The sequence below is a fragment of the Ambystoma mexicanum genome, chromosome 1p, assembly GCF_040938575.1.
Source record: "Ambystoma mexicanum isolate Mex_15411 chromosome 1p, UKY_AmexF1_1, whole genome shotgun sequence".
In the NCBI taxonomy this organism is placed as follows: Eukaryota; Metazoa; Chordata; class Amphibia; order Caudata; family Ambystomatidae; genus Ambystoma; species Ambystoma mexicanum.
This window is the reverse complement of record NC_090921.1, coordinates 1,301,982,366-1,301,997,163: the sequence shown is the minus strand read 5'-3', so window position 1 is coordinate 1,301,997,163 and position 14,798 is coordinate 1,301,982,366. Positions and strand designations below refer to the sequence as shown.

Below are 14,798 nucleotides of genomic sequence, written 5' to 3'. Positions count from 1 at the left end.
ACCCTACAGAACCACGGTTTTCTATTAAAATCCAACCTTGAACCAACACAAGATCTGGTGTTAGTAGGGGTCCACTGCCCGTCAGCCGTGAAAAAAGCTCACCTCCCAGTCCCCCAGGGCAGTAGCACTGCAAGCACACTGGAGGGAATGGTTATCCAGGGGTCGAGCACTGGCTCGGGTCTGGCTGCACTCCCAGTGAGATACGGCAGCTTCTACCTGCGCAGTGAATTGGACCAGGTTGCACATGCAGCCGTTATTGCAACACACCACCTACTGGTCACTGTGATCAGATCCTCCCAGGGCCAGAAACACTGGCCAACAACCTAAAGTGGTGGCTCAATTACTGCAATCTCCTGAGGAGCACAGAATTGGAGCCGCCGTCCTTGATTGATATAAGAACGGATGCCAGTATCTTGGGTTGAAAAGAGGGCAGTGCAGGGAAGAAGGGCCCCGGCAAAAAATCTTCCAACTGTAGAGAGCGAAGGTGGACAAGCAAGCCCTGCTGGCCTTCAAACCCTGCATCCGATGCAAGAGGGGGCTGATCTGACTGACGACCAAATAACAAACCTGAACAAGCAGGAGGGCACAACATGTCACCCCATGGAAAACATTGAAGCTGAAGTGAGGGAATGGCCAGAGAAGAACCTACATTTCTTGATGGCAGTGTACATCCCAGGCAAGAGGACATTGCAGCAGGCCACCTGCAATGCAGGTTTATATACTGAACCGGTTTGTGCCCAAAGTGAACTCCCTGTTACAATGGTGCTGCGTCCTCAGACCAGAACCTGTGGTTTGGCTCACGGATGCATAATCAGCACTCGGGCCAATCAAGCTACTATTTACTTTCTTGGTTTACCCACTTCTATCCTAGGTCCTGTGGACGATTCTGCAGAAGAGAGACACAGTCCTAACAGTCAGCTCTTGTTGGAGACTGATGCAATGATTTCCCCCGCTAGAACATCTGGCATCGGAGCCCCACAGGGTTGGTTCCCTCTGGATTCCCCTCTGTGTGTGCCCAATTCGCCGAAGAGGTTTCGTCTAGCGAACTGGGAATGGATCCTGAAGGGGTCAAGGAATCTGGGTAGGTCTTCATCTCCAGAAGAAGCAGTCCAGATGTCTTGCCAGCCTGCCACCCTGAGGTCTTACTCAACATTGGCCTTCATCCGGTACATGGTGCGCCATTATGGCCTTGGAGCCAGTGACAGGTAGCCTGAGGTGAATCCTGGATTTCCTGGACGAAGGCTTCCAGCTGATAGCAGGATCGGTTCCACCAAATTCAGTGGGCAGCCATACAAACCTTCCAAAAGCCCTCGGGATTCATGGCACATTCCGTAGCATACAATAATGGTCATCAAGCGCTCCAAGCTGCTGCGGCAATGTAGACATTCTCCGGTTCCATTGGGGCACTTGTCATTGGTGCTTACACAATTGCTGAGGGCTCCTTTTGAGGCATTGCAAGGGATGCATCGTTCTAATTGCAATCACATCAGCCAAATGCGTAGAATATTTGGAAACTCTTGATTCCAGAGCCATATTTAAGGATATTCTGGACCACAGTTGTTATTTGCGTGTCTCTGGGCGCAGTCCCCAAGTGTACACTGCCTTTCCCATGGATCAGGATATAACCCCGCCTAAATTCCAAGAGAACCCAGTGAACCCGAAAGAGGTGATTTTGCATTCTCTGGATGTGGCTAGTGCAAAGATCATTTTTTAAAGAACTACGACGTATACTTTTGTCGTCTGGAGGAAATGCAAATAGGGACGAAGCTGACAGCTGCCAAACAGAGCAGATGCATGAAGACTACTATGAAGGAGGGTGATGCCCAGGCACGCACTCCCCCCCCCCCCCCCCCCGGCCTCATCCAAGGAAAGGATTGCATGCAAGTCTCCTCGGTTTTATGGTATTTAATGGTTCTACATTTCCGTCTGTATTTATCCATATTTATTAGTATTGTATCTGCATTTATCAACATTTATATTTTCTCTATTAAAAAATAATTTTGCAACTGGTGTTTTTCCATGCGGATTATAACAAATGAGCACTTGTTAAGGGAAGCTCATATAGCTGGGTTCTTGCACACCTAACAGAGATCCGTTTTCACCCCACCAGCCCTCGTCATGCCAACATAATAAAACATCTCTGTGGCCCCTTAAACAATTTCAAAGGGAAACAATATCGTTTTAACCCCTCCACTGTGTTACTTTTCGTCCCCATTGGCCTGCAAGGCATGCATGACAACCTGAAGAGCCAATGAAGACTTTAAGTTAGGCTCCGCCCCCCCATTTTTTGCAAATAAATTCTTAAATGAAGCACAGTGATTTCCATCCGTATTTGTGTGTAAACATTGAAAGTTGGGAGCCCTATTTATAGGTCATTAAATGAGGGTTCCCTTTAATTCAAATAGGCTATTTTGACTCTTATCTCGTTGCTCTCCATTACAGAATTATTTGAAACCCTGGGACCAGGCACAGCACAGGGCCCATCTCTGGCAGGCATTTGCACTACTTTAACTTCTGCTTCTCCCTCTACCCCTGCACAGCATTGCAAGCTGCGATTAAAAGCCCCTCCCCCCCACCCATCAGCTGGCTTTGGCTCTGGGTGACCATAAACTCCATTCGCATCATTCCGCTTGACTCCACTGGAGACAGTCCTGCTGGGTAGACCTTCGAGTAGTAAGGAATCTGGTGAGAGGGAGGATGGGTGGCAATTCTTTTCATTACATACCATAATCAACATTAACCTTAATCCTCCCGACTCGCCGCAGTCCTTACGCTCTCGCCCTCCCGTACATGGGGAAATACGTTCGGTCAAAATGGCAGGAGCCCTTTAAGCAGGAACTACTCACTGCCATGACTTGAGGATTAAGGAGCAATATCGATTTCCATAGGTCAGGACATATTCGGTCTTGCCTAAGTGACAAGCAGCGGCAGACAGGCCATTAAACCTATATTGGCCAAATGCTAGGTTGGCTGGCTGCATAAAAGCCAACATGGATGGTCCCCTGCTGATTTAAGCCTGCATCCCTTTTTGAGGTTTGAAACTGGACTTTACTGGCATTCAGCCGGTCTACTGGTGTAATGCCAGTCTCACATGGTGACAAAGCTACCCCCCCCCCCCAGTGCCAGAAGAGAAGATGCTGCAGGGTTAGGGAGAACAGGGGGTAGTGGAACCGGGGCAAGAGGCAGGTGGGTGCTGGGAGTAAGAGGGTGGTGGGGGGAATCAGCAGTACAGGGTGGCCAGGCATTCAGAGCTTACCAAGGGGACAAGGTATGGCGGCCAATGAGGACACAGGTACAAACTCCTCATGCGATTCAGGGTTACAGGAAAGCGGGGCTAAGAGGCAGGGCTGCAGGCAGCGACAGGGGTCCAGATATGCAGTAGACCATTGGCCCAGGGGCAGGGTTACAGTAACACGTGAGGGAAACGTTACAAGGATAAACTAGCGGCAAGAGCTACACAATCCCATTTTGTAGGCACGGGGCACAGGGTGCCGATAAGGCTGGTTTTCAGAGTGTTGCCTGGGGTTAGGGCTCGGGTATACACCACTGGGAGACATGAGAAAGTAGGACAGGAATACCAAGAGGGCCCATGGGAGAGGGGTTGCCAGGCAACAATAGGAGTCCCCGAGTATTCTTGTGGCAGCCATGTTTGTGGGTACTCACCTTCACTCGGTCAGTGCTGCTGTTGAAGAGCCCAATCCTTCGGATAGAGTTCAGGATGGAGTCGGAGGAGTCGTCCAACATGTTGTGAGTACAAATAGGGGGGAAAGAATGACGCTGAGGGAGACAGAAGAAGACACAATGACTAGTTGTGTTCTCAATACCCAAATTAGATCACATTTCCCCACTCACCAAAACTTCACACTGAGAGATTGAAGGAAATCAAGAACCAACACACAAGACCATACTAGAGAAGGCGGGAAATGCAGAGCTGCCATTCATCCCCCCACTACACACCTCCAGAGAGCAGATGGCCACTGCCCTCCAGAGACATGCTTAGCCCTTGACTTCCCCATGTGTAAAGGCATTCATAGAGTGCACCCACACCCAAAGTTTCGCAACGCGCTACGTAATAGCCGGATACACATCCCTTATCATTGGTATCTTGTTCACATTTGAGAAGAGCCAGGCTTTGAACCTTTGTTGGAAGGTGCGGAGGGTCAGAAGCATGGAATTCCAGGGTTGCAGTGCTAATCATGAGAAGGATCTGCCCAGCCAGTTTGGCACAAGCTATCCATTTGCTGCTAGTAAAGTTCAAGAACGGGAATCGATCTTTTGAGTTTCTGGGGTACAAGAGAAGCTCACCCACACATTCATCTCACCACCACAAACACATCCATCAGTTCTCTATACTAAGGTAAGGCCACCCGTATACCCGCGAACTCGCCAGCAGAAGAAAGCCCACACCACCTTGCAGTACAGCCCAACACCGCATCACACAAGCTCCCTCTTTTGAAAGTAAAAGCCCGTAGACTCAAAATAAAGCCACCCCTTCTCCTCCTGCTCCCCCCCCCATTTTACAATAAGGTGCTACAAAAGTTGAACAGATGCTCATTCCCCTAGAGGGAAGCTCCACCCTTGAACACAGACCCTAGATCTCTAGAAACACCATCACCCACACTCCCAGGTAACCACCTTTAAGCCACAAAAAGAGGGGCGCACACAAGGGCAAGAGAGCTGCATGATCACACACCTATGCCTCCCTCACCCCCCAGCATGACTAGAGATAAAACCTCTGCCTACATTTATTTACGAGTGATTATGGTTTAAAGCATATCTTTCACAAAGTAATTTCCAAAGTCAAAAATAAATAATAATTCAAAAATAATGTCCAACATACAACACAATTCATTTGAAATATTTCCATATCAAATTTCAGTTCTATTCAATACAACGTTAATATAATTCTGAAATTGTCAAATGACACCAGTCAGTGATATCTGTAAACCATTCATCAGAAGTGTGTTTGAAATGTATGCATTGCAAACAAATGGATTTACGCGAATATCGGAGAGTTCTTTACATTTAATAATTATGAGCTTAGGGGCCTCAACACCAGAAAAGTCATGAAACAACCTACATGGGTTTTAGTATTTTAAAGCAGGATTTCTTTTTCCCAAAACCTCTAAGTGCCCACTGCCTACCCTCAGTGGTCGGCAACTTATAGCTCGCCAGATGTTTGGACTACAATTCCCATCCGGCCTCAGAGAAGGGCGATGGTCATAGGAGTCGTAGTCCGTAACATTTGGACAGTTGCAATTTACAGACTCCCGGTTTAACCCATTAAAGCGAAAGAGCATTAATAACGGTCTTCTCTTTTTGTCGGAAAGAACATAATGTTGGATTTTTTTTGTTAACAGGAAATCATTTGAGATATTCAACAGAATTCTTTTTTGGTTCCAAGTACTTCGCGTTATTGTACCAGTCGTATGCTATTACTTTCCGTTTTACCTCTTTCATAGCAACAATTCTGGGGAAGAGACGAATCTATAGTTACAACAATTTTTTCAAGGAGTTAATTTGCGCTGGTATAATCTCAATACGGACCAAGAACGTACAGAGTCATAAGGGGGGAAACGAATGAAACCAGTCCCAACACAGAACTTACCAACTGCATTGGTATACTGGGGAAAGGCCTAAAGTACTCTTCCAAATCCAGTTCTCAATGCGGGCAAGACGTGTGGCAATTGCATCAAGTCTCGTTTCACAACCATAAAGCGCCACTGGCACTATCTTTGTCTATCGCTCTAATCGAGGGACGCGTATCATCTGCTGGATATGAGCAGTGCCGCCATAGCAGGAAGACTAGAATATCAAAGCCCGGCCTCTACATAAAAGCCCTCAGACTCATCGCTTTAAGCTCTTTCTTATTATTATCAGGGTATTTATTGAGCGCAGACCTAGCTACGGGAAGCAACAGAGCGCTTTACAATCATAGGGGGAAGAATAAGGTTAGGGAGCAGAGAAACAGGGGAGTGGGGATCTAACAACAGGGGAGGAAGGGCAATAGTCAGCAATGGATCTACTAATCGCCAGGGGAGGAGACAGTGGGGAGCAGATCACCCAGTCTCAAGTAAGGTGGAGACTAGATTCCGTATGGACCAAGGTGTTGGCTCTGACAAATAAAATCCCCCCTGGTGGTCACCGTAAATCACCCTGGAGTAAACCATATGGTGCCACCTGGTAATGCTCCATCTGCCAAGTGTTAGCCCCTGTGCAACCCCTCTCCCGAGAAAAACGCCAAGGTCAGGGTAGAAGCCTTAATTGCACATGGGTCCCACAGCCCCTCTCTCTCCGCCCTGCCGCATGCCTTACCTGGGTGGCGAAAATGGCCCTCTTCATCATGGTGAAGTCCTCCTTGTCCACCATCTTATTCATGTCTGGCAGGTTACCCCTGCGTGAAGAAAGGCAGAGTCAAGGCAGGCCGTGCAATGTGTGGGCCTTTGCAGCCCTCCCCCCACTGGCCGCGAAGCAGATCGGAGGTGTATGGCATGCAGTATGTAAAATGTGCTACTGTTCAATGTCAAAATGGCATCCATGGAATATAAAAGTTGTATGTTCCATGGATGTCATTTTCATATGAAAAGGTAACAGTATACAAGCAATTCTATGCAACCCACCGTTGGCAATAATTGCATCGTTAGTCGTGTCAGTAAAGGGTTGTTCTATTGTACTGTGCGAGTCTGCGCTGCAGGAGCAACAGTGATAAGCCACTGGCTGGTGAGGTATGCCCCCGCGCGGTCCTCAGGAGGACCAGCACTGCGAGTGGCGGAACGTGTGGGTCTGTCCTGCTCTCCGTAGACCACTATGGCATAGCAGAGACTAAGCACATCGAGAATGTGTTTGCAAAGCCGCCAATACATTTCATGTATTTATTTTTAGGATTTTTTGATAGGTTGGATTCTAAGTCTTTTACATCAGTGTATAAATACCATCCTTGGAAAAGAAAAAAGTCACAAGGCCTCTTTAAAGCGCGGGCGGGGTAGAAGTCAAGAAATAGGTGTTGAAAAGTGTATTTGTCCACAGATCACACAGGAGCCTCTGATACAAAAGGAAACGTCTTTACTTCAGTTACCGTACAGATAAGAACAGGACCAGGTTACAAGACATGATACTCTAAAATACTCTAATGGCATTTTCATTCAAATAGCTGACTAGTACACAGTTACAATGCAATCGTGCTTTTATGTGTCTGGCAAAGGCTGGATGGGGCCATATGTGGATGAATTCTGTGGGGCTGGGGGCTGTAGTATACTTTTCCATGCAGGTGTCCCTGTGCTGCAATGCTCCAGTCAAGGTCCCATCTGAAGTTCTGCAGACTGTGGGCAGGGGTGTCCTTCTGTGATACAGTTTAGGTCCCGGACGATTGATTTCTTTCTTTCTTTTTCTTTCTTGCTCGCTTTTATCCTCTCTTCCTTCTACTGTTCCGTCCTTTCCTGCACACTTCTGTATAATGGTATTTCTCGAAGCACGTCTCTTCGCTTTGTTTTGTAAGTGAACCCTGTGTGCTTAGAAGGTCAGCCCTTTCTCGCTGGGCTGCTCCCTCTTTTGGTCGGACTACAGGCTGATTGAATGCTCACCACCTCTTCTCCCCCCTTTACAACACTCTCTCTTCCCGCTGAAGAAACAAACAAATCTTTGACCCGTAGAAGGCTGCGAGGCGCGCCGCTTATCTGAGAAGAACTGTTGAAGTAGACGCGACTGAAGTGAGGCGTCCTCTCGGCCCACGCCGCGCAGCCCGCTCTGTGATTTAAGAGCCAGGAATGGCCACATTGTTGCATAGGAAACTGCGCAGGCTATGACTAACTGTCCTTTGAACCTGTTCTCTGCTCTCCAGCAGCAACAAGCAAAAGCTCCCAGAAGGGGGTTCTTGCTCGATTACCGCTGTGGGAGCAGAGTTAAAAGAAACGCATGAAACTGCTTCTGTTTAGAAAATGGATGCCTCTGAGTCCTTGAAAAGCATGACTTGGAGGCTCATTTTAAAACTTATTTTCCACGGGAACCTTTTTATTAGAGCCAACATTTTTAAATCATAACATTCCTGAGAGACCTTCCCCTTTAATGGGACACTGTCTTCACAACACCACTATAAGCCCAAAGGGAACGGGCAGGACTTCTGGTATAGCAGGCATAGAGTACTGCAATCCCTTGGAACTAAACACACTGAGCCCCAGCCTCATTCGAGTGTGCCCTCTTGGCCGCCCAGCTACTGCCCCTATAAGATGGAGCTGACAGAGATTACAGACCTCTGCACTCTCTGGGGATTAGGCCCGAGTTCCCACACTCCAGACCCCGTGCTGCACAAATGCTTGCTCCGGTTTCTGCAGAAATCTGGACCTTGACTACTAACGGCACTACATCTGCGTCTCAAGTGCTTGGAATCAGCTAAAAAACAGTATGGTGGCACGATCCCTAAACAACCAATTTAATTAAAAATCACAAGCAGACAATGCAGCTTGTGATGTGCTCTGGTACATGCTTTACATAGGTTTGTTTTTTTATTTTTTTATTTATTATAGCGCTTCCTGCGCCTGCAAGTTCTAGCAACATGCAACCTACCAGTCAAATAAGTACAAAAGGACGAGTCTACACAAGTAGCAACAACATTTTAGGATTGCAGTGCTACTTGGGATGGAGAGGATGGGACGGAGGCTGTTGTGTAAAGACAAGGGAAAACGGTGTCATTATGTTGAGATGGCCGCTCACATCACCACAGCAAAGTACTCACACCAGCAAGGACTCGTACAGCTTCTTTCCAAACTTCTCCTTCACAGAGTTGGCCGTGTCCCTGCAGGGGAAAAAGGACCGAAAAAAACATAACAGTGGAGTAAGTTTGCGGAAAATGTTGGGGGGAGGAGGGACATGACATCTAAATGAAAGGGGCCATTGCCAAATGAGTGGGCCAAAATGGTGTGCCATAGAAGTTGGGGTGGTGGACAAACACACTTATTGCCCCTAAAATGACACCCATGGTTTTCTAAGGAAGCCACCACCTGAATAAGCTCATTCTTGGACAACAGATCCATGAGAGTCTACTCACCCTGCTCAGCAGCAGACCCAGTACCCATTACATGCAGAGTACCACAGGGCTCCTGCGTCTCCCCTGCCCTGTACAATATATTTACAAAGCCCCTGTTCGACATACTTGACAATCTGGGTGCCTCATACACCAACTATGCTGATGACACCCAGATTCTCATCCCCATCCTAGGTAACTATGACAAACACGTAACCATGATCAACAAAATGTATCTAATTATACAAACATGGATGGCCACCCATGGCTTATGTCTCAACGAAGAGAAAAACAGAGCTTTTAATCGTTAGGTACCCTAAAGGATTGACTAAACTCTCTACCCAATATAACTTCGTCCTCATTGATGGAATTAAGATCAAAGTCTCTAAAGAGGTCAAGACCCTAGCCTTCTACCTGGACTTGGCTCTCAACCTCAAACAAATCAACGCCACAGCTTCTGCCACAAACTATACATGTAAACTGATTTATGCATGCAAACCATCCCTGTCCACGGTAAGCTTTATTACAATTGCAAGGGCCTTAATCCTCTCCAAAGTGGACTACTGCAATGTCTTATATTTAGGCACCAGCAAAAGCAACACCACTAAACTACAGACAATCCAAAACAATGCCCTAAGAGCGGCTCTAGGCATGCCCAAAACTCAGCACATATCTCACATGAGACGTGACACCAATTGGCTTTGCATAAACGACAGAATCAAGCTCAAATCACTCAACCTTACTCATAAATGTCTGTCCAACAAGGCTCCCCTATACCTCACCGATAAATTTACCAAACACACCTCAACATGTCCTATCAGAGTAGCACAATCCAACAGCCTCAAAATACCCAAGTTCAAACTTTAAAAAAACAGGAGGTGCTAGCTTTCCAGTCCTGGCTGCGCAACTATGGAACTCTATCCCTGACTCATTAAGAGCCATATCTCCATTCCGCTACTTTAAGACTAACGTCAAGAAGTGGCTGCACTTCCTAGACGATGACCCACTGGCCTGCTTCCCGTTATTTCTCTATTCAGACTACATCTAAATAAGAAACAGTAACTAAGGAATCTTCCTATCGTATATATGTACATTGATGCCACATTTACTTGCATATAACTGTATATTGTACATATCTGTATATTGATGTCCTGTCATATGTAACGTTGTAACCTGAACTGCGCCCAGATGCCTACGGGCCCGGTGCGCACTATAAATGAATAAAAAATTACAATGAATAGAACAGTCCCGCAGTGCAGGGTCCATCACTGCGATACCATAGCTTGCAACAGATCAAGGCTGAAATGTACTGGCAGAGCCGCGTGCAGGCCGTGACTGTCTCAGGGCAAACACTGAACCGCAGGTCCGTCAGGCTTGTGTGGCCTAGGAGTGTGGGGGAGTGTGGGGGCAGGGGGAGGCAGTTCATTTGATCATATAGCAATTTCACTGTGATAGCAAATGAATAGTACGAGTGCGATGGGTGGTCCCCAACACTCGAATGGCAAGGGAACCTGCAGCTTAGCTTTGTGGTGCATCCGCAGAGCTGTATGTAGGGTAGAGTGTGGATGCAACAGCGGGCTGCAGCCGAGGGTGGAGGTGCATGCATGGATGGTGCATCCAGGGCATGTAGTGCCCTCTAGGGCTCACCACAGCTGCTTCCGCACCGCCTGTCCCTTTAAAGTCTCCACGTTGAAGTTATTGGTCCGAGCCGGCATGATGAAGAAAGCCACCACAGTGATCTCACTCTGATTAACCTGGAGGAGGAAGGAGAGGGAAGGTGGTTACACAGCAAAGAGGGGAACCCAAGGAGTTCGGGGGGCACAATCTAAACCTCACCCAGGAGCAATGAATGGAGGGGGCAGAGTTGCAAGCTCCATGGTGTCCAAGAGACTCTGGGCCTCATTCACAGAAGCGTTTTATAATGGCAAACCCCCATTGGAAAACGCTCTGTGAATTAGGCCCTCAGTCTACAAACATGGTTCCATTGGAGTTTTGGGGTGGGGTTCACTCACTCGTCCCCAACCTTCTCCCCTTCCACTCTCCACAACCCTCCACTTGCTCGTCCTAGTTACCCTTTGTGCCTCAGAACCAAAGATTGCCCTAAAAATGTGTTTTTCAATGTGGCCCCATGTTACACCATGCAAGCAAGCCTGCCAATAGGCTTTGGGGGCTTTCCTCCGAAACAAAACATGACACAAAGTGTCACAATGTCGAATTGTATAACACAGTTTCCCGTATATTCACAATAAAAAACAGTTAAACAAAACAAAAACGGAGATATGCGATTTGTTAGGAGCGAGGAACAACATCCCGGAAGCTTTATAACAAATTCGGTACTGCAAATAGATGCAGGAGAGGTCAAGAGATGGAATAATGAGGGGGGGCGGATAGGAGAGACAAAAGCAGAAAAAACCATCGGCACAGAAGAGGCCAGGGGTGCAGAGGTCTACTGGGAAATCTCCTGTTGCATCCGAGGCTGTGCACCTGCCTTCATCCATGCCTGGATGTTCCTTCACTCCCTTCCCCTGCATGCACTCCTTCACTCCCTTCCCCTGCGTTCCTTCTCCCCCTTCCCCTGCGTTCCTTCTCCCCCTTCCCCTGCGTTCCTTCTCCCCCTTTCCCTGCGTTCCTTCTCCAAGCAGCTTCCTTTTATCCCCTGGTTTTCTCCCCATCATCCCCTGTGCCTCAAGTTTTCTTCCTTCTCATGGCTTCACTCTACTCCTTCCCCCCCCAAACCCCCATGCCCCCAGCCAGCTCTTGCCCCCTTACCCGGAGCAGGTAGTTGAGGCGAGCCAGCGCCTCCAGGAAGATGTCTGCACCCTTGTTGGTGAACTCATAGCGGCCGGCAATGAAGAAGAAGAGCGTCTTGTCCAGGTTGAAGTCCAGGTGCCTGCAGGGGGGGTAGGAGGGTTGAAGGAAAGGGGTTGGGAAAGGGGGGGGTAAGACACCATTAGTGCCAACATTGGTAGACGCAGGGTAATGTCAACAAGGATGAACAAACTAAGCCACATAGACACCCCAGCCTCAAACCAGTGATGAATGGACGATCCATGGGGCCCATAAGAAAAAGAAAAAAAAAGTCTTGTGTGCCCATGTATGTCGATAACAAAACAAAAGTTTCTATATGCTGCAGTTGAAAGATTACAAATGCAAACGGGGAGTAGAAAAATTGTATATTAGTTCCTTGCAGCTACAACAGTTTCAAATGGTACAACTTTGCATACCTGATAACACAAGCTGCAACCTGTGTTACCCACTAACATTTCAACTTCCACGCTTAAACACACTACACGCAGAGCAACTGGGCCACTCGCACAACGCATTTAGTCGGACTCTCCAGGATATTGCGGCATGAAATATTTTTGGCCATCGAAAATGCATGTTTTCGAGCACAAAATTGCATTTATTGCGGCATTTTTGCAGGGCATCTTCATCAGGCAAAACATTCTGCAGTAAATGCAATTTTGTGCTGCAAAACGTGAATTTTTTGTGCCACAAAATATTTCATGCCGCAGAATCCTGCTGTGTCCGTTTAGTATCATTCATAACAGGCGTCAACAACAGAACACTATACCTCTACAAAAACGAACAGCATGGCACCGGCTAAAGCCTCCCAACACCTTGGTCATACTAGTCTCCCATCAGGACACAAACTCCTCTATGCTCTTGACACAACGCATCTAGAAACAGACGCCCATGCACAGCTCAGAGTACTTCTAGTCTGCACATCATGGATCAGGGTCCTCGGCCCAACCTCCTTCTCCTCTTCGACCGGCGCTTGCCGTCCCTCATCAACTTCCTTCCCACACCTGCTACCCTTTCTTCCTCTCTCTCTCTGTCCCCCCTCCTCCGACTGGTGTACCACGCCTCTGTACCCCTCCTCCGAACACCTTTAAAGACAGTGACCTGTCGTATCTAGCCACACTTGATGCTTGCTCGGCTACCAAACACTCTGCTGACATCTGCCTCCATCTCGAATACCTTGACATTCTTGCTTTCACCGAGACGTGGTTCAATGCCAGCTCGGTCACTGCTTTTGACTCCCTGATGGCCATAAGATCATCTCCAAGCCTCGCTCTAACCGTTCTGGCGGTGGGTTTGCCCCGATCTTCCTAGAGTGCGTCTCTTCTTCCCTCATACCCAACCAGCCTTTCTCCTTCTCGAGAGCCTGGTCTTCAAGCTGGTCATCTCTCCCACTTCCTCCCTGACCATTGCCACCATCTACAGGCCACCTGGCTCCATCACCTTGTTCCTCTCAAAATGGGCTGATTTTGGCTCCTCTCTCCTCTAAACTCCCTCTCCTGGGTGACTTCAGCATCCACGGTGACTCCTCAATCCCAGCATCCACTCTCTTCTGTAACCTCTGCACCTTGCCCTCCCTCTCCATTGTCCTCTCTGGTCCTATCCACTCGGCTGGACACACTCTCGATGCCTTGATCCACACCGATCTTTTGCTCTCTGCCCCATTCACCACCCACTCTCCTGGTCAGACCACTCCCTCCTCTCCTCCCACCTCGGTCCTCTCTGCCGTCTGACCGCACCTCCCAGGCTCTGCCAACCTCGTTCCGATGAAATAAGTGTCGGATGCTGCCTTTGCATCCACCTTCACCCTCCCCCGGCCCCCATCGCCCCCACTGCAGACTACCTCTAACTCCGTTCTCAGTAACCTCCATCTTGACATCACTAACACCATCAACATTCTTGCCCCAGTCATGAGGATCCACCTGAAACATGCCTCCAAGTGTAACACCTGGCATGACTCTGAACTTGCAGCCCTGAAACACAAGTGCAGAGCTGCCGAACGGAAGGGGCAGACCTCAGGCTCACCCTCTGACAAACTGGCCCGCCGACTTCTCCAAAGGCAATACTGACTCTTTATTCGCTCCAAGAAAAGGGCCCACATTCAGGCTTGCATCTCTGGGGCATCCAACAATAGAGCTGAACTCTTTAAAATCTAAAAGGAACTATCCAACCCTTCTGCAGTCGCCATCTCACCTCTTCACTCTCAGGCCCTCTGCAATGCATTGGCCATACACTTCATTGCAAAAACGCTGGACACCCTAAGCACTCTCTCTTCCCTTTCCCCTCTGCTCCCCCATCCTCCTGCCACCTACGACTGCCCATACCCCTCTGCCTTTCTCTCCCTCTTCTCTCTTATCACATCTGATGAGTTCACTAGAGTTGTTCGCTCTATGAAAGTCTCCTCCAAACAGGTCTCCCCTTGTTCTCCCAGAACCATCAAGGACAAGATCGGCTCTCTTGCCACTGCACTTGCTGATTTCTGCAATCACTCCTTTGTTTCCGGGCCTTTCCACTCTTCCCTCAAGCACTCTCTTATGCGCCCCCTCCTGAAAAAACCTTTTGCTGACCCCTCTTGTCCAGCTAATTACCCCCCCCCATCTCCATCACTCCCTTCCCAGGGAAACTCTTGGAGAAGCTGTTCTTCCCCCAACTGACCCAGCACACTGAGCTTGTCGGTTGCCTACACGACCATCAATCTGGATTTCGATCATCCCAAGGCATGGAAACTGCTCTCCTGAACACCGTGAAGAACCGTTCACATCTCTGGATTCTAACTCTCCAGCTGTTCTCATTCTACTTGATGTCTCCTCTGCATTTGATATAGTCAACCACTCCATTTATTTGTATCTTGGAGCAGACACTGGACTGGCTGACTGTCTTCCTCCTTGACTGTCCCCTCAGAGGTTATATTGGGATATTTCTCCTATCCACCTCCATCTCCACCTCTGGCGTTCCCCAGGGCTCCAACATTCCTCCCTGC

At 48.4% G+C, this 14,798-nt stretch overlaps 1 protein-coding gene across 1 annotated transcript in view; it reads right to left on the bottom strand.

Annotated features, from left to right (window-relative positions):
• Nucleotides 1–14,798, bottom strand: part of GYS1 (glycogen synthase 1) — a 279,620-nt gene that overhangs the window by 55,825 nt on the left and 208,997 nt on the right. The window contains exons 7-11 of the mRNA XM_069605881.1: nt 11,786–11,906; nt 10,664–10,770; nt 8,729–8,788; nt 6,316–6,394; nt 3,664–3,777 (exon numbers count right to left, since the gene is read on the bottom strand). Of these exons, the coding sequence (XP_069461982.1) occupies nt 3,664–3,777; nt 6,316–6,394; nt 8,729–8,788; nt 10,664–10,770; nt 11,786–11,906 (481 nt within the window). The remainder of the gene's footprint in view (nt 1–3,663; nt 3,778–6,315; nt 6,395–8,728; nt 8,789–10,663; nt 10,771–11,785; nt 11,907–14,798) is intronic.